This window comes from Oncorhynchus mykiss, chromosome 1, assembly GCF_013265735.2.
Source record: "Oncorhynchus mykiss isolate Arlee chromosome 1, USDA_OmykA_1.1, whole genome shotgun sequence".
NCBI lineage: Eukaryota > Metazoa > Chordata > Actinopteri > Salmoniformes > Salmonidae > Oncorhynchus > Oncorhynchus mykiss.
The window spans coordinates 61,390,438-61,418,342 of NC_048565.1; the positions used below are offsets into that span (position 1 = coordinate 61,390,438).

At 42.3% G+C, this 27,905-nt stretch overlaps 2 protein-coding genes across 18 annotated transcripts in view; one reads left to right on the top strand and one right to left on the bottom strand.

Moving 5' to 3' along the window:
• Window positions 1-11,370, top strand: part of lrrfip2 (leucine rich repeat (in FLII) interacting protein 2) — a 59,703-nt gene extending 48,333 nt beyond the window's left edge. For 8 of the 17 annotated variants that reach the window (XM_021606789.2, XM_021606873.2, XM_021606813.2 and 5 more), the window contains 9 exons: window positions 2,480-2,572; window positions 3,044-3,136; window positions 8,293-8,394; window positions 9,035-9,167; window positions 9,311-9,360; window positions 9,442-9,562; window positions 9,816-9,895; window positions 10,196-10,300; window positions 10,383-10,661. In XM_021606789.2, coding sequence (XP_021462464.2) covers window positions 2,480-2,572; window positions 3,044-3,136; window positions 8,293-8,394; window positions 9,035-9,167; window positions 9,311-9,360; window positions 9,442-9,562; window positions 9,816-9,895; window positions 10,196-10,300; window positions 10,383-10,493 — 888 coding nt within the window. In that variant the 3' untranslated portion in view covers window positions 10,494-10,661. Of the gene's footprint in view, window positions 1-2,479; window positions 2,573-3,043; window positions 3,137-8,292; window positions 8,395-9,034; window positions 9,168-9,310; window positions 9,361-9,441; window positions 9,563-9,815; window positions 9,896-10,195; window positions 10,301-10,382 lie in introns of all 17 variants that reach the window. The other 9 variants (XM_021606839.2, XM_021606821.2, XM_021606894.2 and 6 more) reach the window with 3 other exon arrangements.
• A 1,222-nt stretch (window positions 11,371-12,592) lies between these two features.
• On the bottom strand, window positions 12,593-27,637 carry mlh1 (mutL homolog 1, colon cancer, nonpolyposis type 2 (E. coli)). Its single transcript, XM_021606940.2, has 19 exons — window positions 27,053-27,637; window positions 21,357-21,447; window positions 21,114-21,212; window positions 20,864-20,937; window positions 20,678-20,750; window positions 20,491-20,582; window positions 20,339-20,381; window positions 20,132-20,220; window positions 19,641-19,753; window positions 19,448-19,541; window positions 19,215-19,368; window positions 18,644-18,960; window positions 18,230-18,360; window positions 17,764-17,872; window positions 16,425-16,488; window positions 13,696-13,860; window positions 13,455-13,547; window positions 13,260-13,373; window positions 12,593-12,924 (listed from the first exon to the last, which is right to left on the bottom strand). Exons 1-19 carry the CDS (start codon window positions 27,157-27,159, stop codon window positions 12,769-12,771), a joined length of 2,178 nt encoding a protein of 725 aa, XP_021462615.2. The 5' UTR covers window positions 27,160-27,637; the 3' UTR covers window positions 12,593-12,768.
• Between the last annotated feature and the right edge of the window lie 268 nt (window positions 27,638-27,905).

Here is a 27,905-nt window from a genome sequence, read left to right on the forward strand (position 1 = left end):
GTAATGCATTTGATTGAAGCAATAGCCTACCGCATGTGGTCAACTCTTTCAGCACTGTTTCGCGCTGCTTTGTGACATGCGTGGGGTCTTGATAAATCAATTCATGAATGTCCGTTTTTTTCTTCTTTTCACTGAATCTCCGTTTGAATATTTGTTAGGCCTCGGAAATGTCAGCTAAGTTGAGGTGAGTGCTGTTCATGATCATCTCGTCTAGTTGGCTCATTTATGAGCACTGATGAGAACATTTTGCCACCGCGTTATGTAGCTTAACGAGTGGATTATTGTTCTCTTTACTCGCAGTCACTTAGTACCCTACTCCTGACCAAAACGCCTGTACTTGTCTTAATCAATGTGATTGTGTTTCTCCGGATCTCTCTGTACATTCGGTTAATTCTCTGGCTGGGCAAATCAGTGGAGGTGGTATAGCCTGTTATTTTACTTCAAATCCAATTTTATTGGTCACATACACATGTATAGCAGATGCTATTGCGAGTGTAGAGAAATGCTTGTGCTTCTAGTTCTGACAGTGCAGCAATATCTAACATGTAATCGAACAATTCCACAACAACTACCTAATACACACAAATCTAAGTAAAGGAATGGAATAGAGAAAATATACATATAGATATATGGATGAGCAAGTATATACATATGAGAAAAGCAATGCAAGATATGTACACATTATTAAAGTGACTAGTGATCCATTTATTAAAGTGGCCAATGAATTCAAGTCTGTATGTAGGCAGCAGCCTCTGTTAGTGGTGGCTGTTTAACAGTCTGATGGCCTTGAGGTAGAAGCTGTTTTTCAGTCTCTCGGTCCCAGCTTTGATGCACCTGTACTGACCTCGCATTCTGTATGGTAGCGGTGTGAACAGGCAGTGGCTTGGTTGGTTGTTGTCCTTGATGATCTTTTTGGCCTTTCTGTGACATCGGGTGCTGTAGGTGTCCTGGAAGGCAGGTAGTTTGCCCACGGTGATGTGTTGTGCAGACCGCACCACCCTCTGGAGAGCCTTGCAGTTGTGGGCGGTGCAATTGCCGTACCAGGCGGTGATACAGCCCGACAGGATGCTCTCAATTGTGCATCTGTCAAGGTTTTTCAGGGTTTTGGGTGACAAGCCAAATTTCTTTAGCCTCCTGAGGTTGAAGAGGCATTGTTGCGCCTTCTTCACCACACTGCGTGGGTGGACCATTTCAGTTTGTCCGGGATGTGTACGCCGAGGAACTTAAAACGTTCCACCTTCTCCACTGCTGTCCCCTCGATGTGGATAGGGGGGTGCTCCCTCTGCTGTTTCCTGAAGTCCACGACCGTGTATAGGCAGCGTCAAAAGCCAGAGGAGGTTGTGAAATATGAACACGACTCAAATGTTTTTTTTTAAATATAGATGGAAAATAATATCAATCGGTGTAATGATGATGATACTCTCAATGTAACAAAGCAGAGAGAGGGTTGGAAAGAGATGAAACGTGAATCAAAAAAACATGGGTTTGCCCTGGGCTCTGTTTCAAAGATGGTATTATTAGAATTTTTTTATATGACAGAGGTTGTTCCACATGTTGCCAAGATGCAAGTTCTGTGGGAAAATATTCCTTAGACTTTATTCTGTTATTTCATTATTCTTAGCCTACTGTAAAATGTGTGTTGACTGTGATCAGAATAGCCTGTGTCTTGTTTGTTTAATGAACAGAATAACTATAGATTTCAGGTGCGTGCCGCAGCCTCACAGACCAGTAACATAGTTAGACAAAACAATATGCCATTCTTTTGAAAATAAATTGTGTTAGTCTTATGTTTCTTAGGACCTGCCTAAAACAAATAAATCATGTCAATCTTTGCGATGGTTTATATTCAATGGGTTTATTAAAATAGACATCCGCCCACATTGGCCCGCATCTACTCCTACCCTTGCCGCCATGTGCATCATATCAAAGTTCATTTGTCACGTGCGCGGAATACAACAGGTGCAGACCTTACAGTGAAATGCTTACTTACAGGCTCTAACCAGTAGTGCGGGAAAAAAAGTGTGTGTGTGTGTGTGTGTGTGTAGGTAAGTAAAGAAATAAAACAACAGTAGCACTGCTATATACAGACACCTGTTAGTCAGGCTTATTGGGGTAGTATGTACATGTAGATATGGTTAAAGAAACTATGCATATATGATGGAACAGAGTAGCAGTAGCGTATAAAGTGTTGTTGGCGGGTGGCGGGACACAATGCAGATAGCCCAGTTAGCCAATGTGCAGGAGCACATGGGAGATGTAAAAGGCTCATCTCTGCAAGAATGTGGTAAAAATGTATGAGTTCAAAATAAAAACATACTTTGAAGTCTGTCTGTAAAAGGGTATATGGAATATCGCTCTCTGCTCATGACTGTACTCTTTTGGGGGGGGGTTGAGATTTTAAACTTGTTTGATTAATGTTTTGCAGTTTTCCCTTTGTCATTAATTGAGTCTTACAACAGTCCTTTCTCTTTCATTTCAGGAACTAGAAAGACAAAAGCACACATGCACAGTCCTGCAGCACAAACAAGTGGAGTTAAAAGAGGGAATCCGCCAGAGAGATGAGCTCATAGAGGTATGTCTGCACTAAGAAAACAAACATTTGATGGCAATCTGTTCACACCTGTTCTACACCTCTTTCTACAGTTAAATTCTCTACGGTTCTGTAGTCTCTGTACTGCAGTATCTTGATGAAGATCCAAGAGTGTGAGACTGTGCTTGTCTCGCATTCATCCCAGTGTCTCCTGACATCACTCTGTTTCACCGTTTTCTCCATCTGCTCTTATCATGTTTCTTTGCCTCGTCTCTCTATACTGAAATGATCTCTTCTCCATATCATTTTCTGGCCTCCCATCTTTTCTCTGGTCTTTTTCGGTCTCTTACCTTTTGTCACTCTCACTCAATTTCTATTCAATGCTTTTGTCGCATCTGCATTTCTTATTTTTCCTCTAATTTATCCTGTCATGTCTCTTTCCTTTCTTTTAATCTATTTCATTGTTTTACCCTGTATCCCCATTCACTCTGTCTGTATGCAATACCACTACAGAAGAACCAGCGAATCCAGACTAACTTAGATACCCTCACCAGAGAGGTGTTTGACCTGCAGGAAACGATAAACTGGAAGGACAAAAAGATTGGGGTAGGAGGTCACGCTAGGGACTCTGAAGGATGTTAGAGGCAATAGATGTGCACAGACATGTTCAGATAGATATAGCTTGCTTAGTTTTGGTTGTATGTCTGACTCTGACCAAATGGAATTTGAAAAGTTGTGTTCAGATTCAATCCCCATCACTCAAAAGCACTTAAGTAAAAATACTTTTAAAGTACTGCTTAAGTAGTTTTGGGGGGGTATCTGTACTTACTATTTATATATTTTTTCGCAACTTTTACTTCACTACGTTCCTAATGAAAATAATTTACTTTTTATTCCATACATTTTCCCTGACACCCAAAAATACTCGTTACATTTTAAATGCTTAGCAGGACAGGAAAATGGTCCAATTCACGCACTTGTCAAGACAACATGCCTGGTCTTCCCTACTGCCTCTGATCTGGCGGACTCAATAAACACAAATGCTTTGTTTGTAAATGGTGTGTTGAAGTGTCCCCCTGGCTATCCGGGAATTTCAAAAACAAGAAAATGGTTCCGCCTGGTTTGCTTCATATAAGATATTAAATTATTTATACCTTTAGATACTCCAGTATATTTTTGGAATGCATTTACTTTTTATACTTAAGTATATTTAAAACCAAATACTTTTAGACTTCTACTCAAGTAGTATTTTACTGGGTGACTTTTACTTTTATTTTCTATTAAGGTGTCTTTACTTTTACTCAAGTATGACATTTGGGTACTTTTTCCACCACTGCCCAAAAGTGTAGATGGGTATTTCTATAAATAATGTGGACATTGGGATCAATATTACAAAATGATTTGAACAAAAATAAAAAGGAATTTCATGCAGTTCCACATGAGTAGAGGAATAAAAGTGGATAAACCCATAACTCCACCTATACAACAACATAGGCCTAGGACTATACATCCTTTAAGCAGGGTTCATACAGACATTGGCAAGTCGAATTCAAGGACTTTCAGGGACTTTTTCATGCACTTAATTGTAATTTAAGGACATCAATGTTATAAATTATACAAACAATTGTATATAATTGTACATATAGGGCCTAATTATAGAACCCCCCTCCCCCAAAAAGCATGGGGAAAAAGTAGGTCATTAGCTACCACTTTTTAGACCGTGCCAATGTTTCAATTATTATTACATTCTAAAATACAGTGCCTTCCGAAAGTATTCAGACCCTTTGACTTTTTCCACATTTTGTTAGGCTACAGCCTTATTCTAAAATCGACTAAATTGTTTTTTTCCCTCATTAATCTACATAATACCCCTCAATGACAAAGCAAAATCATGTTTTTAGAAATGTTTGCTAATTTATTAATAAAAAATATCACATTTACATAAGTATTCAGACCCTTCCCTCAGTACTTTGTTGAAGCAACTTTGGCAGTGATTACAGCCTCGTCTTCTTGGGTATGACGCTAGAAGCTTGGCACACCTGTATTTGGGGAGTTTCTCCCGTTCTTCTCTGCAGATGCTCTCAAGCTCTGTCAGGTTGGATGGGGAGCATCGCTGCACAGCTGTTTTCAGGTCTCTCCAGAGAAGTCCAGGCTCTCGCTGGGCCACTCAAGGACATTCAGAGACTTGTCCCGAAGCCACTCTTGCGTTGTATTGGCTGTGTGCTTCGGGTCATAATCCTGTTGGAAAGTGAACCTTCACCCCAGTCAGAGGTCGAGCACTCTGGAACAGCTTTTCATCAAGGATCTCTCTGTACTTTGCTACGTTCATCTTTGCCTCGATCCTGACTTCGTCCCTGCTGATGAAAAACATTCCCACAGCATGATGCTGCCACCACCATGCTTCACCGTAGGGATGGTGCCAGGTTTCCACCAGGCGTGATGCTTGGCATTCAGGCTAAAGAATTCAATCTTGGTTTCATCAGAGCAGAGAATCTTGTTTCTCATGGTTGGTCTTTAGGTGCCTTTTCCTGTGGAGTGGCTTCCATCTGGCCACTCTACCATAAAGGCCTGATTGGTGGAGTGCTGCAGAGATGGTTGTCCTTCTGGAGATTTCTCCCATTTCCACAGATGAACTCTAGAGCTCTGTCAGAATGACCATCGGGTTCTTGGTCACCTCCCTAATCAAGGCCGTTCTCCCCCGATTGCTCAGTTTGGCCGGGCGGCCAGCTCTAGGAAGAGTCTTGGTGGTCCCAAACTTCTTCCATTTAAGAATGATGGAGGCCACTGTGTTCTTGGGGACCTTGAATGCTGCAGACATTTCTTTGGAATCTTCCCCAGATCTGTGCCTCGACACAATCCTGTCTCGGGGCTCTATGGAAAATTTCTTCAACCTCGTGGCTTGGTTTTACTCTGACATGCAATGTCAACTGTGGGACCTTATATAGACAGGTGTGTGCCTTTAGGACTCCAATCAAGTTGTAGAAACATCTCAAGGATGAACAATGGAAACAAGATGCACCTGAGCTCAATTTTGAGTCTCATAGCGAAGGGTCTGAATACTTATGTAAATACTTTTTTGATTTTTTTTTTATTAGCAAACATTTCTAAGAACCTGTTTTCGCTTTGTCATTATGTGGTATTGTGAGTAGATTGCTGAGGAAATGTTTTTATTTAATCAATTTTTACAATATGGCTGTAACGTGGAAAAAGTCCAGGAGTCTGAAATACTTTCCGAAGACACTATGTGAGAATGTGGACCATTGCCTGACTAAATAGATTGATTGCATGCATGGCGATTTTTCTGTAGCCTATGTGGCCAACGCAGGCACACATATTAAAGCCATGAATAGCGATAGCATTAATCTCACCATTTCAAAAATCAAATCCATTTTTATTTGTCACATGTGCCAAAATACAACGGGTGTTCACCTTACAGTGAAATGCTTACTTACAAGCCCTTAACCAACCATGCAGTTTTACGAAAAATACCATCAGTAAAATAATCTCACCATTGCTGTTTTTATAACGAGAAAGTGACCAAAAACCAGGTTCCTTTTTAATGGAATGATTTGTATGGGAAGCCAATATTAGATGTTGTCATCCTCCTAATAACCTCGTTGTTTTACTGCAACACAGTAGCGCAGGGAAACAAATGAAAGTGGCCGTCTCTCACAAAATGGATCAAAAATGAAATCACAGACAAGTATAAGGGAGCAGGAGAACTTATAAATTGGCTCCAATAATTACAATAACTTTTCAAGCACCAAATTGAGGAAATGTCACATTTAAGGTAGGCCCATTCCAGTACTTCTGAGCTCCAAATTCAAGTAGGCTACTTCAAGCACCTTGTATTGTTTAAATTTTCAGGTCTAACATAAAAATAAATACCAGATCATAGTGTAAATGGTTGTCATTATATCCAGACGAATTAAGAGGAATAGCGTTGGGTGTTGCGCAATCGTCTGTCCTACACAAAAGACTGTCTAAATCGAGGCACAAAAACACATGACATGAACTCATTACCTTGATGCTTTCTCTGTTAAATCTAACAAGACCCTGCTGGAAATAAAGCAGACAACAGATGATCAACATCAAGTTGCTAGGATATTAGATCCAACGTGGATCCAGGCACAACTGTCTTCACCGGCGTAACGAATGAGACAACACAAATATTCTGAGCCTTTCTCCCAACAGTAGGGCTGCTGTTGCACCGCATGCGCTATCACATCATCTGTTCATCACCGTCACTCGGAAAATTCCTTCCTTCCTGAAAATTTCACGGCGTAACTAGTCAGCTGGACATGAAATGCAGATCCCAACAAGCATTATGCGTAATTATTGAAGAACCATGTTGACAGTATCAATTTAGGCTTTAAGTACCAAGGTAAGGTGACTCTTTCGGTTAGAAGCATTCGATTTCGCAATGCATACATTATTTTGGATTTGTGTGCCCATGAAAACGAAACTGTCCCCCCCCCCCCCCCCCCCCCCCCCCCCCCCCCCGTAACGTAAGGAGACACAAAATATTACGTAGTTACACTGAATTTCTGAGATCTCTATACTGACAACTGTCCTACTGCTATATCCATGATTCTTAGAGGGAACCAGTTAAATGTCTAATTTAACTGATTTAATGCTTAATATATGATATATTGACAACTTACACTGCCATAAATCCAAGGACAGAAAAGTAGTTTTGTCACCCGATTTTAGACAAATCTGTCAAGACACCAACCATGATAAAGGATTAAACAGGTTTTAAATCAACTCATGCATTTTATTCAATAGAACTATGATCCCCCTTATATCTTCATGTAATGACATGAACAAAAATTGGCAGATTTATCAACAGCTATAACAAGTTGTCCTAGTTTATAGAAAGACCCGCAGTCCCCCCTCAAGTATTTAAAACATTGGGTTGGTGCAAGCTTCCAACACATTCCTTACACCAGTCCAATTCCTTTTAAATCGTGAGAGGGAGTGTTATGAGTGTACAATTCAGCAGAAGGGTCGAGAATCAGACCACCTATATCAGCCTGAAGGAAACTTGCTGCTGATTCACCGATCAATTAAATCTGTATCAGATAATCGACTGGTCCTAAACAGTCTATTGCCTCTCTCATAGTTGCATGACAGGGAGCCTGTAGTCTTGACCAATTCTAATTCACAGTTTGGACTTTCCCTTAATGTGCATGTGAATTGACGATTGTTGGCTCACTAATTGACATTTTAAGTTGGATGCTATGGTCATTCTAGGTTTAAATGTAGGTTTTGTATGCAATCCACAAAGTTTAGTCAGAGCAAGGGAAAATGTGCACCTGCAAGCATTTGATATGTCGTGTATGGAAAGATCCATATGCCACCTCATTGATGGACATTTACACTGAAATGACAGCATGAGATCCATTTGACATGAGTCAAGACATCTTTCTTTGCAAAAAATAAAATGTAGTTCTACACCTAAAGCTTTGCCTGTTTAGTGTCAGATTGTGTCTGTTAATTGGCCTTTAGCGCTCCCTTACAGCACTGTCTTGTGTTGTCTGATCTGTGAGCATGTGGTGATTGTGTTTAACGTCTGCCACTTTGCCTTTCCAACTCAACCTTACCATTTTGGTGTGCCTTTTGTGTGTGCATACAGACATATGTGCATGTACAAAAAACATATTGTTGTGTGCATTCATGTACGCATCAGTCTTTCCAACCTATCCTCGCCTCTTTTCTTTCCTTTCTTGTCTTTTCTCCCTCCTGCGTGTGGCCACCAGGCCTTAGAGAGGCAGAAAGAGTACTTTGATTGCATTAGGAATGAGAGGGATGAGCTCAGAGATGAGCTGGCTGACATCAAGGCGAAGGCCAAAACAGGAGAGGTAGGTCTCACCACCAGAGGGCTGGGAATAGTACTATAGATTTCCATTATATAGACAAATTTGGTTTACAGGAATAAGCTCGCTAGCAACCAAACAGTGATTAAAAAAAGCAACTTGTGGGGTCGACTGTCTTGTGTACCTCACCGTTTGTTCCTATTGTTTCTCCCAATGTCAAATTTGTTGGACACTTGGTGTGTCTGTCAGCCTGCGCACCAGTAATGGAAACCTTTTAGTACACTGTCACTTAATACGTAAAGCTCGACAGTTCTACGTGGTCTGCTCTGTGGCTTAATGTAGAACTGAACATTTTCCTCCACTCCTCAATAGCCACCTTTCGGCAGCTAGGGCAGATTTATTTTTTATTTTTTTAATCTGTCTGTTTCCTCATTTTAATCTGGCTGTTTCCTCATATTATGCTACTTATCCTTTTATCTATAAAATGTCTTGCACAACCAGCTACATTAGTTTTAATTATAGACATTTATTTGGGGATTCCAACAGTCACTCATTTGCAGGAGGAGTCTCATTTCATACAAGCACATTTGTTTCGAGGATGACCTTTTGACCTATTTCAAAGTGTAGGAGAGGCGGCGAGCAACACCAATTGAGATTCTCCCCGTCTTCCTTTGACTCCTCCTAGAAACACGGCCTGGTCATAATCCCTGAGGGCATGCCTAACGGGGACATCAGCCACGACGACCCAGCCACAGGGATCACTGTGGTCACACAGGAGGCTGCCCAGGTGCTGGAGTCAGCAGGAGAAGGGCCTCTGGGTGAGTGGAGGGGACAGGCGCAGCTCTATTAAAGGGAGCATGGGGACAGATAAATGAACTTGTATCACTCAATAATACCAGGGGGAGAGTTTCATTGCTATGGCCATAGCTGCAAGGAACCTCATATTTTCTTTCCTTTGCAGATGTTAGGCTACGAAAGCTTGCGGATGAAAAGGATGAACTCTTAGCTCAGGTACATATAGTTTTCCTTTTCGACCCAAGTGACACGTTCTCATGAGTCTTTTTTGAACTGTCTGCGTGTGGCGTTTCACAGATCAGGAAGTTGAAAATGCAGCTGGAGGATGAAAGGCAGAAGCACTCGAAGATGGAGAACGCCTTCACAGAGGGAGAGAGAATGGAGAATGGCACTGATCTGCACGTCATCGAGATGCAGAGTAAGTCTCATTCGTGCCCAAACCTAAAAAAAGATCACAACAGAGGCATACACGTCACCACTTAAGTCTGTCTAAAGACTTTCTCGTTACATTATTCATACACAGAACCCCACTTGTCCAAAACATCCTATTAGCAGCTGCCAGTTCCATCTCTTCTTGTGTGCCAAGAACGAACTAACAGCAAGGCTCATATCTTTATTCTAATGTCCTGCGTAAGGTAACTGTACTAACTCAAATGTTCTACTCTCTGCAGGAGATGCCAACAGACAGATAAGTGAATACAAGTTCAAGCTCTCGAAGGCAGAACAGGAAATGGGCACAATGGAACAAAACGTAAGTCAATGGAAACACTGACATACTTGTCCACATGTAGGGTAGGCTAGTGGTTAGAGCGTTGGACTAGTAACCGGAAGGTTGTCTGTCGTTCTGCCCCTGAACAGGCAGTTAACCCACTGTTCCTAGGCCGTCATTGAAAATAAGAATTTGTTCTTAACTGACTTGCCTAGTTAAATAAAGGTAAAAATGTACCCTAGCTGACCATATGCCAACTGGATACATTCGTGTTTGAATAAGAAAAGGAAAATAAGTCAGATTCGTATGTGAAGGACTTAGTTTCATTATCCTCATATCCAGATCAACAGACTTGAAGGACAAGTGTCCAGATACAAGGCATCGGCGGAAAACTCAGAGAAAATAGAAGATGAGCTGAAAATTGAAAAAAGGAAACTTCAAAGGGAGGTAAGAAACTAAAATCAAGTCCGTGGCCAATGTTTGATTTTACATCAAATGTTCTCTAACCATTCTCCTCCTTTTGCCACAGCTGCGTACAGCTCTGGATAAGACTGAGGAGATGGAGATGACCAACAACCACCTAGTAAAGCGCCTTGAGAAGATGAAGGCCAATCGGAACGCCCTTCTGTCTCAGCAGTGAGGTCTGCTGGATTGCCGCAGAAGCCCTTAACTCACACCTCAGTGTCTGGAGCGCATTTCCATTCTTCCTGTAACACTTAAAGTTGTGTAGCAAAACCAAAAACACTTACAGAAAAAAGCAACACTGGTAGCACCGAGGCAAGAGTTTTTTTTTATTTTTTTTTTTTTAAATAAAGGATTAGCATTGGTTGTGCTGCACCAGTGTCTTCGGAAGGGAGACTCAACCTATTAAACCATAGTTACTAGGGGGAGGTGATGAATCTAAGGAAAATTTGACTCATTACTTTATTTTTCAAAGATTTGTACTACATGTTATTCACAAGGTTTTACTGCTGGGTGCTTGGCTATTCTAATTTTTTTTTAATAAGTTGCATGAATGAGTATAATGGCGCTTTTTAACTGTTAAACCCTTTCGGCTGCTCTCTGGCCGTGCACCTATCCATAATCCCTCACACAGTGAAGTGCCTTCTCACACCTGGAGACTGAGGGTTTTGCATTAACCAAACAATTCAAAACAATAACTGGTACAGAATTATGTATTTAAAGGTGCAGTCATGATTTAATGAAATATATAGAACCAATTGTCTGCAGAGGTTTCTCAAATATTTAAAGATTTCTTGGCAATAAGTGTAAATGTCAGAACTGTAAATACAAGGTAGATTTGTTCATTTTTTTTGCATGGGTTATGGCACATTGAATTCCATTTGTAAGAGTGATGGTTTGAGGTTCTTTATTTGGGGTACATCAGAAGACAGCACTACATACCACTTCTCAAACAGTGTTCGCTGCTTTGAAAGCCAAGCAGTTTCAAGTCTCAGGACCACACAGTGATTGTGTCTGGGGCAGCTATCGCATTGAATAAACTCTTAACAGATTTACACTGCCCTTTGTTTCATTTTGTTACTAGTAATCATGAACAAGTTGTTAATGCTTGAATTATACTCAATCCACTCTGTAAAAGTCAATGGTTAGAGCTCCCACCACCTAAACAATTTGGAAGATGAGGGTTTGTTAGAACATCTACTTTGCATGACAAGTAATTTTTCAGACATTAATTCACTATCACAATTACAGTGGGTCAGAAGTTTACATACACTAAGTTGCCTTTAAACAGCTTGGAAAATTCCAGAAAATGTGGTCATGGCGTTAGAAGCTTCTGATAGGCTAATTGACATCTGAGTCAATTGGAGGTGTGCCTCCTTTTTTTTGTAGATCTCTACAAGTCTGGTTCATCTTTGAGAGCAATTTCATCTGTACAAATGATAGTACGCCGCAAGTATAAACACCATGAGACCACGCAGCAAGGAGATGTGTTCTGTAATTTTGTGCGAGAATCATTACCAGAACAACAGCAAAGGACCTTGTGAAGATGCTGGAGGAAACGGGTACAAAAGTATCTATATCCACATTAATTGAAAGGCTGCTCAGCAAGGAAGAACCCACTGCTCCAAAACCGCCTACAGTTTGCAACTGCACATGGGGACAAAGATAGGACATTTCTCCAAAAAGTACTCTGATGGAACTATTTGGCCATAATGACCATCATTATGTTTGGAGGAAAAGGGGGGGGCTTGTAAGCCGAAGAACACCATTCCAACCGTGAAGCACGGGGCTGGCAACCTGTTGTGGGGGTGCTTTGCTGCAGGAGGGACTGGTGCACTTCACAAAATAGATTGCATCATGAGGTAGGAAAATTGTGTGGATATATTGAAGCGACATCAGTCAGGAAGTTAAAGCTTGGTCGCAAATGGGTCTTCCAAATGGACAATAACCCCAAGCATACTTCCAAAGTTGTGGCAAAATGGCTTAAGGATAACACAGTCAAGGTATTGGAGTGGCCATCACTAAGACCTGACCTCAATCCCATAGCAAATTTGTGGGCAGAACTGAAAAAGGGTGTGCGAGCAAGGAGGCCCACAAACCTGACTCAGTTACATCAGCTCTGTCAGGAGGAATAACCCAAAATTAATCCAACTTATTGTGGAAGGCTAGCTGAAACGTTTGAACCAAGTTAAACAATTTAAAGGTAATTCAAAATGAGTGTATGTTAACTTCTGACCCACTGGGAATGTGCTGAAAAAGGTAAATCACTCTACACTATTATTCTGACATTTCACATTCTTAAAATAAAGTGGTAATCCTAACTGACCTAAAACAGGGATTTTTACTAGGATTAAACGTATTTGGCTAAGGTGTATGTAAACTTCCGACTTCAACTGTATATCAAATGGTTTCCTGAAACAGACATGCAGCCCATGGACAGTGTTTCTCATGTTTTAGCATCGCTCAAATACTTTGTAGAGGTCTGGTAGATTAGCAATCTGGAGTACGCTGCCATCCTCACTGAAGTGTTTAGGGGGACTGAAGAGGCTCCGGAAGGATTTAAACAGGAGATGCTCCACCTTCCAACGCCACGAGTTCAGCTCTGCATCCTGCAACACATTCACAACCATAGTCTGTTCAGTAAGTGCTAAATGGGACCGAAAATACAAGAGCGTGTTCCTACGACATGGCAGTATTTCTTCCATTTCAAAATGATTTGCTCCTGAATCCTTGGTTTCTACTAAATGTGACCTAGGTGTCATCAACTACCAGCTTATATCAGATTGACAAGTGCGAGACACACAAAAACACAAGGCTGTGTTCATTAGGCACGCAACTGAAAACAAAAATTGGCCAACTCCATGTAGTCCTTCCCTGTCAGCCCATTTCCTTCTGTTTGATGCCTAATGAAAACAACCCGGGATGGCGCATCTGAGTGACATACCTGCTCCTCCTCTCCCGGCTCCAGCTCCAGGACATACTGTTTCCTGATAGAGTAGAACTGGCTGCACTCCTTGCTGAAGTCTCTGAAGCAGTCCTTCTCATTGTCCCAGTTCACCTACACAACCCCTTCGATTAGTCCGTTTAGTCTATAAGAACTTATTGATAAGACATGGTCATGGATAAGAATAGTTCACACCTCAGTAGCCAAACGTAGGATGAACATGGGCAGACCCTCCATAGGAGGGGTGTACTTGTCAAGCAGCAATGGCAAACCGGTGAGATTTCCTTCCTGCAAACAAGACACATTCTGATCTTAAGTTTTGCCCTGATTTCATGCATGACAATTACATTTAGGGGGCAAGTGCTAATGTTACAACCAGGTATGATTTCAATGTTTTTGTCAGCACAGACAGGATACAGAGGGTCAGCAGACAGACCTGGTCGATCTCCATGGAGAAGTAGTCCTCCAGCATCTCAGATTTCTTCTTCAAGAAGTCAACTATGTATTGGGCCAGACCCTCCTTGGGCCCGTCCTCCTCCGACCAGCCGCTCTCCTCGGAGTCCAGAGCCAGCATGGCCAGGTCATAGAGTGGCGCAGGCTCCTGGAACAACACAACATCATCAAGCCAACTCGGAGCCAAATATCTGGGCCCGTATTCACAATGCGTCTAATCTAAGTTTAGGTCCTCCCTGTCCATCTTATCTGAAAGGCTAAATTGTTCTGAGACAATTAGTGAAAACAGGCCCAGAATCACAGCCTCTGGTAATGTGATAACAGGATTTTAGAAACAAATAAACTTATTTACATAAGTATTCAGACCCTTTGCTATGAGACTCAAAATTGAGCTCAGGTGCATCCTGTTTCCATGGATCATTCTTGAGATGTTTCTAAAGCTTGATTGGAGTCCACCTGTGGTAAATTCAATTGATTGGAGATGATTTGAAAAGGCATACATCTGTCTATAAGGTCACACAGTTGACAGTGCATGTCAGAGCAAAAACCAAGCCATCAGGTCGAAGGAATTGCCCGTAGAGCTCAGAGATAGGATTATGTCAAGGCACAGATCTGGGGAAGGGTACCCAAAAATGTCTGCAGCATTGAAGGTCCCCAAGAACACAGTGGCCTGCATCATTCTTAAATGGAAGAAGTTTGGAACCACCAAGACTCTTCCTAGAGTTTGCTGCCCGGCCAAACTGAGCAATTGGGGGAAAGAGCCTTGGTCAGGGAGGTGACCAAGAACCCGTTGGTCACTCTGACAGCTCCAGAGTTCCTCTATGGCGATGGGAGAACCTTCCAGAAGGACAACCATCTCTGCAGCACTCCACCAATCAGGCCTTTATGGTTATGTCCAGACGGAAGCCACTCCTCAGGAAAACGCATGACAGCCCGCTTGGAGTATTCCCAAAAGGTGCCTAAAGGACTCTCAGACCATGAGAAACAAGATTCTCTGGTCTGATGAAATCTTTGGCCTGAATGCCAAGCATCACTTTTGGAGGAAACTTGGCACCATCCCTACAGTGGAGCATTGTGGTGGCAGCATCATGCTGTGGGGATGTTTTTTAGTGGCAGGGACTGGGAGACTAGCCAGGATCGACGGAAAGATGAACAGAGCAAAGTACAGAGAGATCCTTGATAACCTGCTCCAGAGCACTCAGGACCTCGGAACCTTCACCCCAGTCTAACAGGACAACACAGGAATGGCTTTGGGACAAGTCTCAATGTCCTTGAGTGGCCCAGCCAGAGCCTGGACTAACATCTCTGGAGAAACCGGAAATAGCTGTGCAGCGATGCTCCCCATCCAACCTGACTGAGCTTGAGAGGATCTGCAGAGAAAAATGGGAGAAACTCCCCAAATATAGGTGTACCAAGCTTGTAGCGTCATACCCAAGAAGACTCGAGGCTGTAATCACTGCCAAAGGTGCTTCAACAAAGTACTGAGTAAATGGTCTGAATACTTATGTAAATTTGATATTTCAGTTCTTTTTTTCTTTTTTTTTTGCAAAATGTTCTTAAAACCCATTTTTGCTTTGTTATTACAGGGTATTGTGTGTAGATGGATTAGGGTAAAAAGCTATTTAACGTAACAAAATGTGGAAAAAGTCATGGGGTCTGAATACTTTCCAAATACATTGTACAAACTGCTCCCAACTTTAAAAATGTTAGGCACCAAATAGAATTTTAGGAGCACCAGAAATAGATATATTTTATATAGTTCAGGCTTACATTAGGCCTATATGAATCCTACCTTTGAAGCACATCTTATGAGAAGCAGACCCTTCTCCTTTCTTCATGGGCCAATCAAATTGGCCTAGACCTACTGTCAAGTTACCAGGTTGTTAGCTAGCTAGGTAACATGACTGCAAAACGTTGTTTGTTATAAAACATTTTTAAAACCATTTCCGTTTTTTTAGAAGCCTCTTTAGAAGCTGTTTAGAAGCCTCTTGGACCTAGACTTGGCGCTCCGGTACCGCTTGCCGTGTGGTATCAGAGAGAACAGTCTATGACTAGGGTGGCTGGAGTCTTGGACCATTTTTAGGGCCTTCCTCTGACACCGCCTGGCATAGACTGGCGCATATAATAGAGTAATTGTTGTTTAAAACATTTCACTGAATTTATAAAACAAAACTGACTAAAACATTTTATAAACAGGTGCCAGTTGGTTCTTTAGACAGGTATGGTCAAAAATGTTGGCAGTATCATATGAGAAGGTACTACGGTATTCTAAAATGTTGGCAGTGTCATATGAGACGGTACTACGGTATTCTAAAATGTTGGCAGTATCATATGAGACGGTACTACGGTATTCTAAAATGTTGGCAGTATCATATGAGACAGTACTACGGTATTCTAAAATGTTGGCAGTATCATATGAGACGGTACTACGGTATTCTAAAATGTTGGCAGTATCATATGAGACGGTACCACGGTATTCTAAAATGTTGGCAGTATCATATGAGATGGTACTATGGTATTCTAAAATGTTGGCAGTATGATACGAGACGGTACTACGGTATTCTAAAATGTTGGCAGTATCATATGAGACGGTACTACGGTATTCTAAAATGTTGGCAGTATCATATGAGACGGTACTACGGTATTCTAAAATGTTGGTATCATAAGTACCATGATAGTACCGTGCTACACATTGATGTGTGTCATACTTACAGATAACCTCAAGATGCCAAAGTTACCGAAGTCGTAGATCAAAATTTGGTAGAATAGCTCCTGGCTAAAAAAGAAGAGAAAAAGCCAAATATTCAACACCTTGAGCAACCGCACAGGAATACTTCTAATCAATATATTTATTTTGCAGCAAAGTATATGTTTTAAAGCTTCTACATGCAACTCTGCACAACAAATGTTTTTCTGAACACTTCTACATTAATGTGGATGCTACTATGATTACAGATACAGTATAATGGATGAGTAAAAAAGTTGGAGGCATAAATATCATACCCCCGCAAAAAATGTGAATCTCCCCTGTTATTGGTAATGGTGAGAGGTTAGCATGTCTTGGGGGGTATGACCTTTGTGCCTCTGTCACACAAGCTTGATGTAGTCATTGCGTGCTAGGAATATGGGACCAAATACTTTTGACTACTTTATTACAGGCCTTCAGAAAGTATTCATACCCCTCGACTTATTCCACATTGTGTTGTTACAGCCTGAATTCAAAATGGATGGTAGTTTTAATTTACTCACCCATCGAGACACAATATCCCATAATGACAAAGTGAAAATATGTTTTTTTTTTATATTTACAAATATTTAACTGACTTTGTAGAATCCCATTTGGTAATGATTACAGCTGTGAGTCTTTCTGGGTAAGTCTTAGAGAGCTTTGTACAATATTTGCCCGTTATTATTTTCAAAATTCTTCAAGCTCTGTCAATTTGGTTGTTGATCATTGTTAGACAACCATCTTCAAGTCTTGCCTTTGATTTCCAAGCAGATTTAAGGCAAAGACTAACTTGGCAACATTCACTATCTTCTTAGTAAACAACTCCAGTGTAGATTTGGCCTTATGTTTCAGGTTATTGTCCTGCTGAAAAGGTGAATTAATCTCCCAGTGTCTAGTGGAAAGCAGACTGAACTAGGTTTCCCTCTAGGAGTTTGCCTGTGCTGAGCTCCATTCTGTTTCTTTCTTTATCCTTACCATAACAAATGGGCTGAATACTTATTGACTCAAGATATCTCAGCTTAAATTGTTTATTCCACTTTGACATTATGGGGTATTGTGTGAAGGCCAGTGACACAAAATCTCAATGTAATACATTTCAAATGCAGGCTGTTACACAACAAAATGTGGAAAGTCAAGGGGTGTGAATACTCTCTGAAACCACTATGTGTGAATTCTTCCAAATACTTTATGACACCTTCAAATGAGGGGACAAGATGCATAAAGTGCTTTCATATCCAAAAATGCTGCCCCGGTACAAGCCAAATTATAAGTTTTAGCTTAACTGTCCAAATAAATAGGTAGGGGAGTGCATGTGGTTCTGACCTGAGTTTGGTGGTGTTGAGAAGGTACAGTTTGGTATGGTGCTGGATCAGAGTCCACTGGGGGTTGACACAGCCCACAAACGAGTGATTCTGAAGCATCTCTTGAAGACCTGAGGAAGACCAAACATACATTGGACAGGCTCTCAAACCAGATCTTCTGCTAAGGGTTTTTGCCCATCCTTAGTTTACTACAATCTCCCTTTTCTGTACTGAAGTAAGTACAGTATTGCAACAGCTGTGTGCGAAGTAGCTTTCTTCACCTGATGGGGTCAGCAAAGACACAATCACGAGTATAGTGGAATATCTACAGTATATAGTGGATTAGCTCGTTCAAATCGCATTTCCCCTTCCTCAGTTCTCCCCCTTTCACACACTACTTCTAACCTATGGTAGTTAGAATTGAGACCACCGCAGACACTCCTTCCTGTACGTGTCCAGTATTTGATGATGAATGGAGTTGGGTATACCTTTGTGTGCGTGCTCAGCGATGTCATCTCTCAGCTCCTTCACACTGCTCAGCTTGATGGCTCGTCTCCTGGTTGTGGCTGCAGCAGTCAGGTCCTCCTGCTCCTTGTCCTGACCGGCACGGGGACGCTTCCTGGGCCGACCCAACAACACCCACACACTGCTATTACACTGCTTTTACTAAACAAGTAAACACACACCATACTCAGTTAAATACGTGCGCGCACACACACACACATCTAACAAATACACGCGTGAGTACACACTCCATGCACCACCAAATATACAGACAGACATTCTAAGCACCACTAAATACACTGACACACTCCATAAACCACGTAATACACCACACACAGACTATTCAAACAAGCACTCAGTGAATGTATCCCTGAAGCCCACTAAGAAGGCATGATCACCTGGGGAGATCAGCTGGGGTATTTCGGCTGGTTCCCTCCCCATCCTCTGTGGCACCTGGCGCCTGTTCCTCCAGGATCTCTGCGTTGTCCATCTCTTCCATGTCATTGGTGGTCACAGGTTCCCCCCTGCTCTGCCCATTAGGGTTGGCGGTGGGAGTAGAGGCCAGCTTGGACGCCGGCTGGAGAAAGGCGTCCAGCTTTTGGGCTCTACTGTCGGTCCTGACCATCTGATGGGCGTAGACCCGCTCACTGTCCCCTGTGGAGTTGGAGGAAGACTTCCCCTCGCTGGTGGAGACAGACAGCCCAGGCAGCAAAGTCTACAAAGAAATAGGTCAAAAGGATAACCTTTTATTATTCACCTCAATTCCAAAATTGCAGTTTCTCTTTTTTACTACTACTGATTCTACACACCAACCAATCCACTAAAGAAAAGAAAGAGAATTCCATACACCCAGTTTAGCTTATTGGCACATACTGTATGTTGTGTTAAATACCTAGTAGTATAATATCCTGTTAAAAACAATACAAATGAGAAGACATTCAGCATGGAGGACTGCCGAGCTAACAGCACCTGTGTGAAGTACGTGCGTGAGGAGTTGGAGCCCAGGAGTTTGCTCTCTATCTGTCTTTGAACGCTCTCGATGATACAGTCTTCGTGGAGGAAGTGCACCTCGTGTTTGGTAGGGTGGACATTCACGTCGATGTTATGAGGGGCAATCTCCAGGCTTAAGCAATAGAACAAAGAACCGTAAACACAACCAGAAATCATTTGCTATCCAGTTAAGTGACAGTAACCGGAGTTACCTGAGATATAGAAATGGGTGAGAGTTCTTGGGAAGGTATGCAGCATAAACGGTCTCAATGGCTTTTTTTAAGGCACTCGATTCAACCAGACGATCTGAGGAGAAAACAAGACTATTAGTAAAAAAATCACAGGAATATCGTATTCAAATTCATATAACTAGTTATTTTAACATAGCGCTCCTGTGGCACATACGATTGATGAAGAGGATGAGGATGCACTTCTTCACTGAGTAGTTGGCGTTGGAGATGTGGCCCTTCAGCTTATAGGCAAGCTTCTGATCCTCACAGCCCACTTCAATCAGCTCCCTATGGAGAGAAAAAAAACGTGCAACACACTGCTCACTCTTCACACTACAAACTCAACGGCAAAACTGGTATCGATGACATCAATGTAGCCAGATTTCAACCCGTTCTGGTTGTAATTAAGTTATTTCAACCAGCTTCGCCCGCTGGGGAAGGTCAAGATCACTGGGCACAGTGAAAAACCAGCAGAAGTCCAATTAACTTAACTATGCAGAACATATCAGATTATAGCTCAAAGCATTCACTAACAGATCAAGATAAAACTCTGTCTGGCTGCAGATACAATTCAAAATGGATGGCATAACCTTTATTCACTCAACAAGGAACTGACATCCCAACATGAGAGAGTAATCTTGGAGGGGTATTTTTTGCCCCCCGTACCTGCTGACTGTATTGCCGAACACCACACGGATATTATCCAGTATGGAGGCGTTGGGTAGGGTCCTGACGTCTGCCATGGTCTCGCCTTGCTGGGGGAAAAAAAGACAGAATATTTGTGACAAACAACCGAAGTCTCCTCCCTTCGGGGACAATGACCTCCGGTGAAAACATCAAGGGTAGGAAACGTGGAGGAAAACCAAATCTCACCTTTTTGACAGCAAAGCTTTTCCCAGAGTTGTGTATGGCATACCTGTCAAAACAAAAATGATCAAAAAAGATAGTTTGCATGAGTCACAACACATTGCCAGCACACAGAATAAAAAAAAATATTTGTGACGCTTGAGGCCACACACACACACCTGCTCACCACCTCCACAATCCTGGAGTACTCCTCACTGGGGCTCTTCAGTGCTTTCCTCCTGGTGGACACGTTATAAAACAGATCCTCCGCCTGTGGATGTTCAGAGATACTTGAAGTCGTTGTCTCTTTCGCACATTATAGTCGATATACCTTTGCAGTTGTAAGTGGCCATTTAATGAACTCACAGTGATCTGTGTCCCCTGGTTTCCAGCGCAGGGTTTGGGTTGGGTCTTTAGTTTCCCATCGCAGTAGGTGGCTCTGGGGAGGGTGAGGGCAGCACTTACAGACTGAGGATTCAAACGCGTTACTGGGCAATACGACAAAAGGACTGATGGCCTCGTCAATCAAAGCGTAATGAAATAACAGGCTACCTGTAAGCACACTTGGCGTCAGCCGTTTTGGTTGTTATGGTCACATGGGCAACATGGCTTATACTGGCAAGTGCCTGAAAAACACACACACACACGTCACATGGATAGTCCAGAAACACTAGAATTTAAAATCTAGCTTTGCCCACAAAGAATTAACCTACACCAAAATACATCCCCATTACAACGTTAACCTTGACAAATGTGGATGGTCGAATTACTCAAACGATCAAACAAATCGGAAATGCTTCACCTCTCCTCGGAAACCATAGGTTGAGATGGCGTTGAGGTCCTCAAAAGTCTGGAGCTTGCTTGTTGTAAACCGTTCACATACTATTTCCATATCTTCTTTCTTCAAAAGATAAACAGTCGAAAAGAAATTGAGAAGTGAACCAAAATATGGACTTGGTGGAAGTTGTTTATTTTGCTTACATGACTCACACTCTCTCTCTCACACACACACACACACACACACACACACACACACACGTCTTACCCTGATGCCAGTGCCATTGTCTTGTATCTGGATAAGTTTCAGACCCCCCTCCTTCACAGTCACCTGTATGTTGGTGGACTTGGCATCTAAACTGTAACATTACAGTGAATGCAGATGTCATATGGTGAACCGAACTGATATCTTCTCACAAACCAAATTGCAAAGACTTGGTACAGTAACTATGTAAACAATCAGCTGTCATGCGAATAGCAACTGCTGCACAGCTACAGTTAGCTATGGATATAACTCCAATGTGACAAGTATTAAATCACATTGGAGTTATTGCCAAAGCTAGCTATGCTACAGATTCAGTCACCAGATGCTGGGGGGGGGGGGGGGGGGGGGGGGTCCAGTGCAGCAAAGTCAGGCACGCAGCTTCAACAGTACAGAAAGAGACGTGGTAGGGACCAGCAGCTTCATGCAGGACTTCCTCACGCACCTCAGCAGCCTGTATTTGACACTGTAGAGAACCTCCGTGACAGTGGCTGAGGTCCACAGCTGTCTGACCACCACCCAGGCAGTGTTGAACAAACACACGAGCAGGTGTGTGTGTGTTGGTGGTATGAATATTTTTTTATTCATAATTCATACAAAATGTTGTTACTCATACATGCACGTCTAAAACTTTGTTACACTGTTGTATTCTCTGACATACAGACCTGGACCCAAACTAAAGACTTGTCTGGCCAACACAGACACCTATGAGGGTGTCAGTCTGACACCCAGAGATGACAGCACCCTGGCTCGTGTGACATCATCCATGTCCAAACTCATTGACCGGCTGTGCCAAAGCATGGGTAAGATATTTGGGGATTTTAGCTCTGGGATCCACAAAACTGGTGGATCTGCAAACTTGGCCTGATGCAGAAAACTCTGAAGTTTAGCATCTTACAATAACACTCCTGATCTTACTAACAATCCACACTTGTTAAAAACCCGTAAAAGCATTTAACTAAATATTATTTTCCTTATTGTGTGTGTGTATCTTCAGATTTTGGAGATTCAGAGGTTGATTATCTAACAAGGCAATTTCAGTCTGTGATGTGGATCTGATCCCAGACCAGTGGACCATCCTGAAAGCTAGGCCCTACCAGGATCCAAAGAGCAGCGTGAAGAAGACGTCCTGGCCCGAGGTCCACAGGACGTTCAAACAACTGTGCCCTGACCTTCATAAACTGGTAGAGATCAGCTCAAGCCAGCGTCTGGCCCAGAAGGCCAAACTGTATGGAGCAGAGAGGAGCAAGGAAGACTGAGGACAAGGAGGAAGATAAGTCTGAACAAGACTGAAGAGGCCTGGCCTAATTTCAATCAAGCATGTGTGTGCGTGTGAGAGCGCGCGCGAGAGAGAGAGAGAGATAGAGATGTAATGGTTAGTAGTTCCGTGAGTTCTTGAGACTAGAGGTCGACCGTTTAATCGGAATGGCCGATTAATTAGGGCCGATTTCAAGTTTTCTTAACAATCGGAAATCGGTATATTTGGGCACCGATTTTTAAAAATATTTTTTTATACCTTTATTTAACTAGGCAAGTCAGTTAAGAACACATTCTTATTTTCAATGACAGCCTAGGAACAGTGGGTTAACTGCCTTGTTCAGGGTCAGATCAACAGATTTTCACCCTATCCGCTCGGGGGATCCAATCTTGCAACCTTACAGTTAACTAGTCCAACGCTCTAACCACCTGCCTCTCATTGCACTCCACGAGGAGCCTGCCTGATACGCGAATGAAGTAGAAGCCAAGGTAAGTTGCTAGCTAGCATTAAACTTATCTTATAAAAAACAATAATTCATAATCACTAGTTATAACTACACATGGTTGATGATATTACTAGTTTATCTAGCGTGTCCTGCGTTGCATATAATCGATGCAACGCTGGGGGATGATTTAACAAAAGAGCATTTGCGAAAAAAGCACAATCGTTGGACGACTGTTGTTGCCGTAGGCGACGTTGTTGCCGTTGATGTCTGTTGAGGACCTGCCTTACAACAGGCCTACAAGCCTTCAGTCCAGCCTGTGTTCCTGGTGTAACTCGGGCAGTTGTTGTTGCCATCCAGTACCTGTCCCACAGGTGTGATGTTCGGATGTACCGATCCTGTGCAGGTGTTGTTACACGTGGTCTGCCACTGCGAGGACAATCAGCTGTCAGTCATGTCTCCCTGTAGCGCTGTCTTAGGCGTCTCACAGTACTACGGACATTGCAATTTATTGCCCTGGCCACATCTGCAGTCCTCATGCCTCCTTGCAGCATGCCTAAGGCACGTTCACGCAGCTGAACAGGGACCCTGGGCATCTTTCTTTTGGTGTTTTTCAGTCTCAGTAGAAAGGCTTCTTTAGTGTCCTAAGTTTTCATAACTGTGACTTTAATTGCCTACCGTCTGTAAGCTGTTAGTGTCTTAAAAACTGTTCCACAGGTGCATGTTCATTAATTGTTCATGGTTCAATGAACCATGAACAAGCATGGGAAACAGTGTTAAAACCCTTTACAATGAAGATTGGTGGTTATTTGGATTTTTACGAATTATCTTTGAGACAGGGTCCTGAAAAAGGGACGTTTCTTTTTTTGCTGAGTTTATGTATACATGTGTTTAATTTAACCTTTATTTAACTAGGCAAGTCAGCTATGAACAAATTCAAATTTTACAATGATGGCCTAACCCGGACGATGCTGGGTCAATTGTGCACCGCCCTATGCGACTCCCGATCACGGCCAGTTGTGATACAGCCAGGGATCGAACCAGGGTCTTTAGTGACACCTCTAGCACTGAGATGCAGTGCCTTAGACCGCTGCGCCACTCTTTTCTTTGCGCTCTTAACTTATTCCCCCCCTAGATAATGTGTAGAATTGCTGGAAATTATCTTTAACACTTTTTAAATGTTTCCTTTTCCTAAATGTTTCCTCATGGCAAAATGTGTACCGTTAGGAAAGGATAGGAGAAAAGACAGCTAGCAGAGCAAAGGATGGGAGGAAAGGGATCAAGGAAAGGAAGCTGTCTATTCTTTATTTAATCTGTATTTAACTAGACAAGTCAGTCAAGAACAAATTCTTATTTATGTAGGGGGTACCAGTACCGAGTCAATGTGCGGGGGTACAGGTTAGTAGAGGTAATATGTACATGTAGGTAGAGGTAAAGTGATTATGCATAGATAATAAACAGAGAGTAGCAGCAGTATAAAAAAAATGGGGGGGGGGGGGTCAATGTAAATAGTCTGGGTGGCCATTAGATTAATTGTTCAGCAGTCTCATAGCTTGGGGTTAGAAGCTGTTAAGGAGCCTTTTGGACCTAGACTTGACGCACCGGTACCGCTTGCTGTGCGGTAGCAGTCTATGACTTGGGTGACTGGAGTTTGTTTGGGCCATCTGGCACCGCCTAGTATATAGGTACTGGGCTGTACACACGACCCTCTGTAGCGCCTTACAGTCAGATGCCAAGCAGTTTCCATACCAGGCGGTGATGCAACCGGTCAGGATGCTCTCAATGGTGCTGCTGTAGAACTGAGCATCTTTTCTGTCTCCTGAGGGGGGAAAGGCATTGTCGGGCCCTCTTCTCCACTTTCTTGTTGGGCTTGGACCATGATAGTTTATTGGTCATGTAAACACCAATGAATTTGAAACTCAACCAGGAGTTTCTCTCATTCTTCTCTGCAGATCCTCCCAAGCTCTGTCAAGTTAGATGGGGAACGGCTTCCGTCTGGCCACTCTACCATAAAAGGCCTGATTGGTGGAGTGCTGCAAGGAACTCTGGAGCTCTGTCAGAGTGACCATCGGGATCTTGGTCACCTCCCTGACCAAAGCCCTTCTCCCCCGATTTCTCAGTTCGGCCAGGCAGCCAGCTCTAGGAAGAGTCTTGGTGGTTCCAAACTTCTTCCATTTAAGAATGATGGCCACTATGTTCTTGGGGACCTTCAATGCTGCAGAAATGTTTTGGAACCCTTCCCCAGATCTCTGCCTCGACACAATCCTGTCTTGGAGCTCTACAGACAATTCCTTCGACCTCATGGCTTGGCTTTTACATAAACAGACTTTTCAAATCATGTCCAATCAATTGAATTTACCACAGGTGGACTCCAATCAAGTTATAGAAACATCAAGAATGATCAATGTCGCAGCGGTCTAAGGCACTGCATCTCAGTGCTGGAGGCATCACTACAGACACCCTGGTTCAAATCCAGGCTGTATCACAGCCAGCCGTGATTGGGAGTCCCATGACGGCCTACATTGTAAAATAAGAATTTGTTCTTAACTGACTTGCCTAGTTAAAATATATATATATATATATATATATATATATATATATATATATATATATATATATATATTGTGTGTAGATTGAATGCACTGTATGTAAGGGATAATCAACAAGAGGCTTTGCGTTCTATGGAAAATAAGGAATGCCATGGAAGGTGTGTTCCACAATGCGTTAGCGGAGTAGAACTCATCTTCCACGGACTTGAACTAATCTTCCATTGACTAACGCATAGCCTCTCGTTGATTATCCCTTACATATACCACAGCTATAGCATAGAGCCACGAGTTGATTATCCCATTTATGCCATGGCTAAAATTTAATACATTTGCCGCTATACATTTTCTCAACATCCACTGAAGTAGCTAGCAAGTTTACTAGATCGCAACAGTAGTTGCCTTGGTTACCAAACAAACAGACTTGCTAGTTTATCTAAACAAACCATCAGTCCTAGCTTGCTATTATGAAAATCTAATTCAATAATGGCAATAATGTTTTCAATTCGACTTTTACTGTCAAAAGCAGTTCAAACACAGAACATGTAAGAACTAAATATAGTAAAGGAATTCTACAGTGCATTAGAGGGAAATAATGCATGCTCTAAAATAACCTTCAAACCGATCCGAAACAAGTATTCAACAATGACATGGCAAAACAGACATAAACTGGGAGGTTCGAGCCCTGAATGCTGTTTGGCTGACAACCGGTGTATATCAGACCCTATATCACAGGTATGACAAAACATACATTTTTACTGCTCTAATTACATTGGTAACCAGTTTATAATAGCAATAAGGCACCTCTGGGGTTTGTGGTATAAGGCCAATATACCACTCCGCGTTGCGTTGTACTTAAGAACAGTTCTTAGCTGTGGTATATTGGCAATATACCTCCCCCTTATTGCTTAAATATACCACGGGTATGAGGCAAAACACTTGTTTACTGTTCTAATTACATTGGTAACCTGTTTATAATAGCAATACTGTACCTCTGGGGTTTGTGGTATATGGAAAATATACCACGGCTAAGGGCTACCTCCAGGCACTCCGCCGTGGATAAGAACCGCCTTTAGCCGTGGTATATTGGTCATATACCACACCCCCTGATTGATTGTAAATGCGGAAAGGGACCTACGAACGATAGGAGGAAAGATTCATCACTTGCTTTTGATAATGACTCATTTACTTTGGATCATGACAGTTTCACAAACATATCTATATAGGCATATTTACAGACGGATTTTCATTTTAAAAGTTGCATTCTGTATTTGCACAACTGACACACACACACACTGATAGAGTTATATATCCATAGAGCTAGCCAGCCAACTCGTTAAATAACGTTAGTACCATCAGACACAATTATAAACTCTTAGCTTGAACGCTAGCTAGCTACTGTTGTTGGCAATACGGCTAACAATTAGCATTCATCCTAGTTAGCTAGTTAACTTACCAGTTTTCAAGCAATTCTTTGATAGCATTTGCAGGACGTTGGATAACTTCTCCAGCAGCAATCCGATTAACAACGGTCTCATCGAGTCTCCGAATCACCCCGGACATACTGTTAGCTTTGATTCAGATTGTGAATATTATCAGAAGTAACACAAATAGCTGCTTAAATGGGACACCCTTACTTAATAAGAGTAGCTAGCTTAACATCCTACCACCATCACAACATGTTGTTAAAAGCGCGGGGGAGAGTGAGGGGTTCGATTAATCTCGCCAGTGCGCCCGTTGAGCCGTGTTTTGCACCGGCTGAAAGTTGATTGCATTCGATTTGGAACCGGGCTGCCTCTCGGACGTGAGCCAGGTAACCCGCTCTGTCCGAGACCGAGGTCGCCTCAAAACAAAAGTGAAGTAATTATTAAGCAATAATTAAGTAATTCGTATTATTCTGTTTTCCCATGAAACAGTGACATCTGCCTTCACAATAAAAACTAGTTAGAAAAAGCACACATTTATTTTATGGAAAAGAGATGTATGTTTCTGGACGATGCACCAATACTGCCTTGTTGACAAAATAACGGAGTGGTGTCACTTACTGCTTTCGCCCGATGATGTGACCGGATTTCTGCCCGGTTCAACCTGGGCCAGTGTAAAATAACTCCCTGTGTCAAAGCTCTTCTATACAACCCCATGATTGGCTGTTCCTAAAAACAAGTCAACTGTAGCAGCCAATAGGGATAGGGATTGCTGTAACAAATCGCGAGTGCCTGTGTTTCCTGTGATACAATGCTACTTTTGGTTTAGATTACTACTAGTGTGCATTATCAAAAAAAATATTTTATATTTAGCTGCCATGAAAA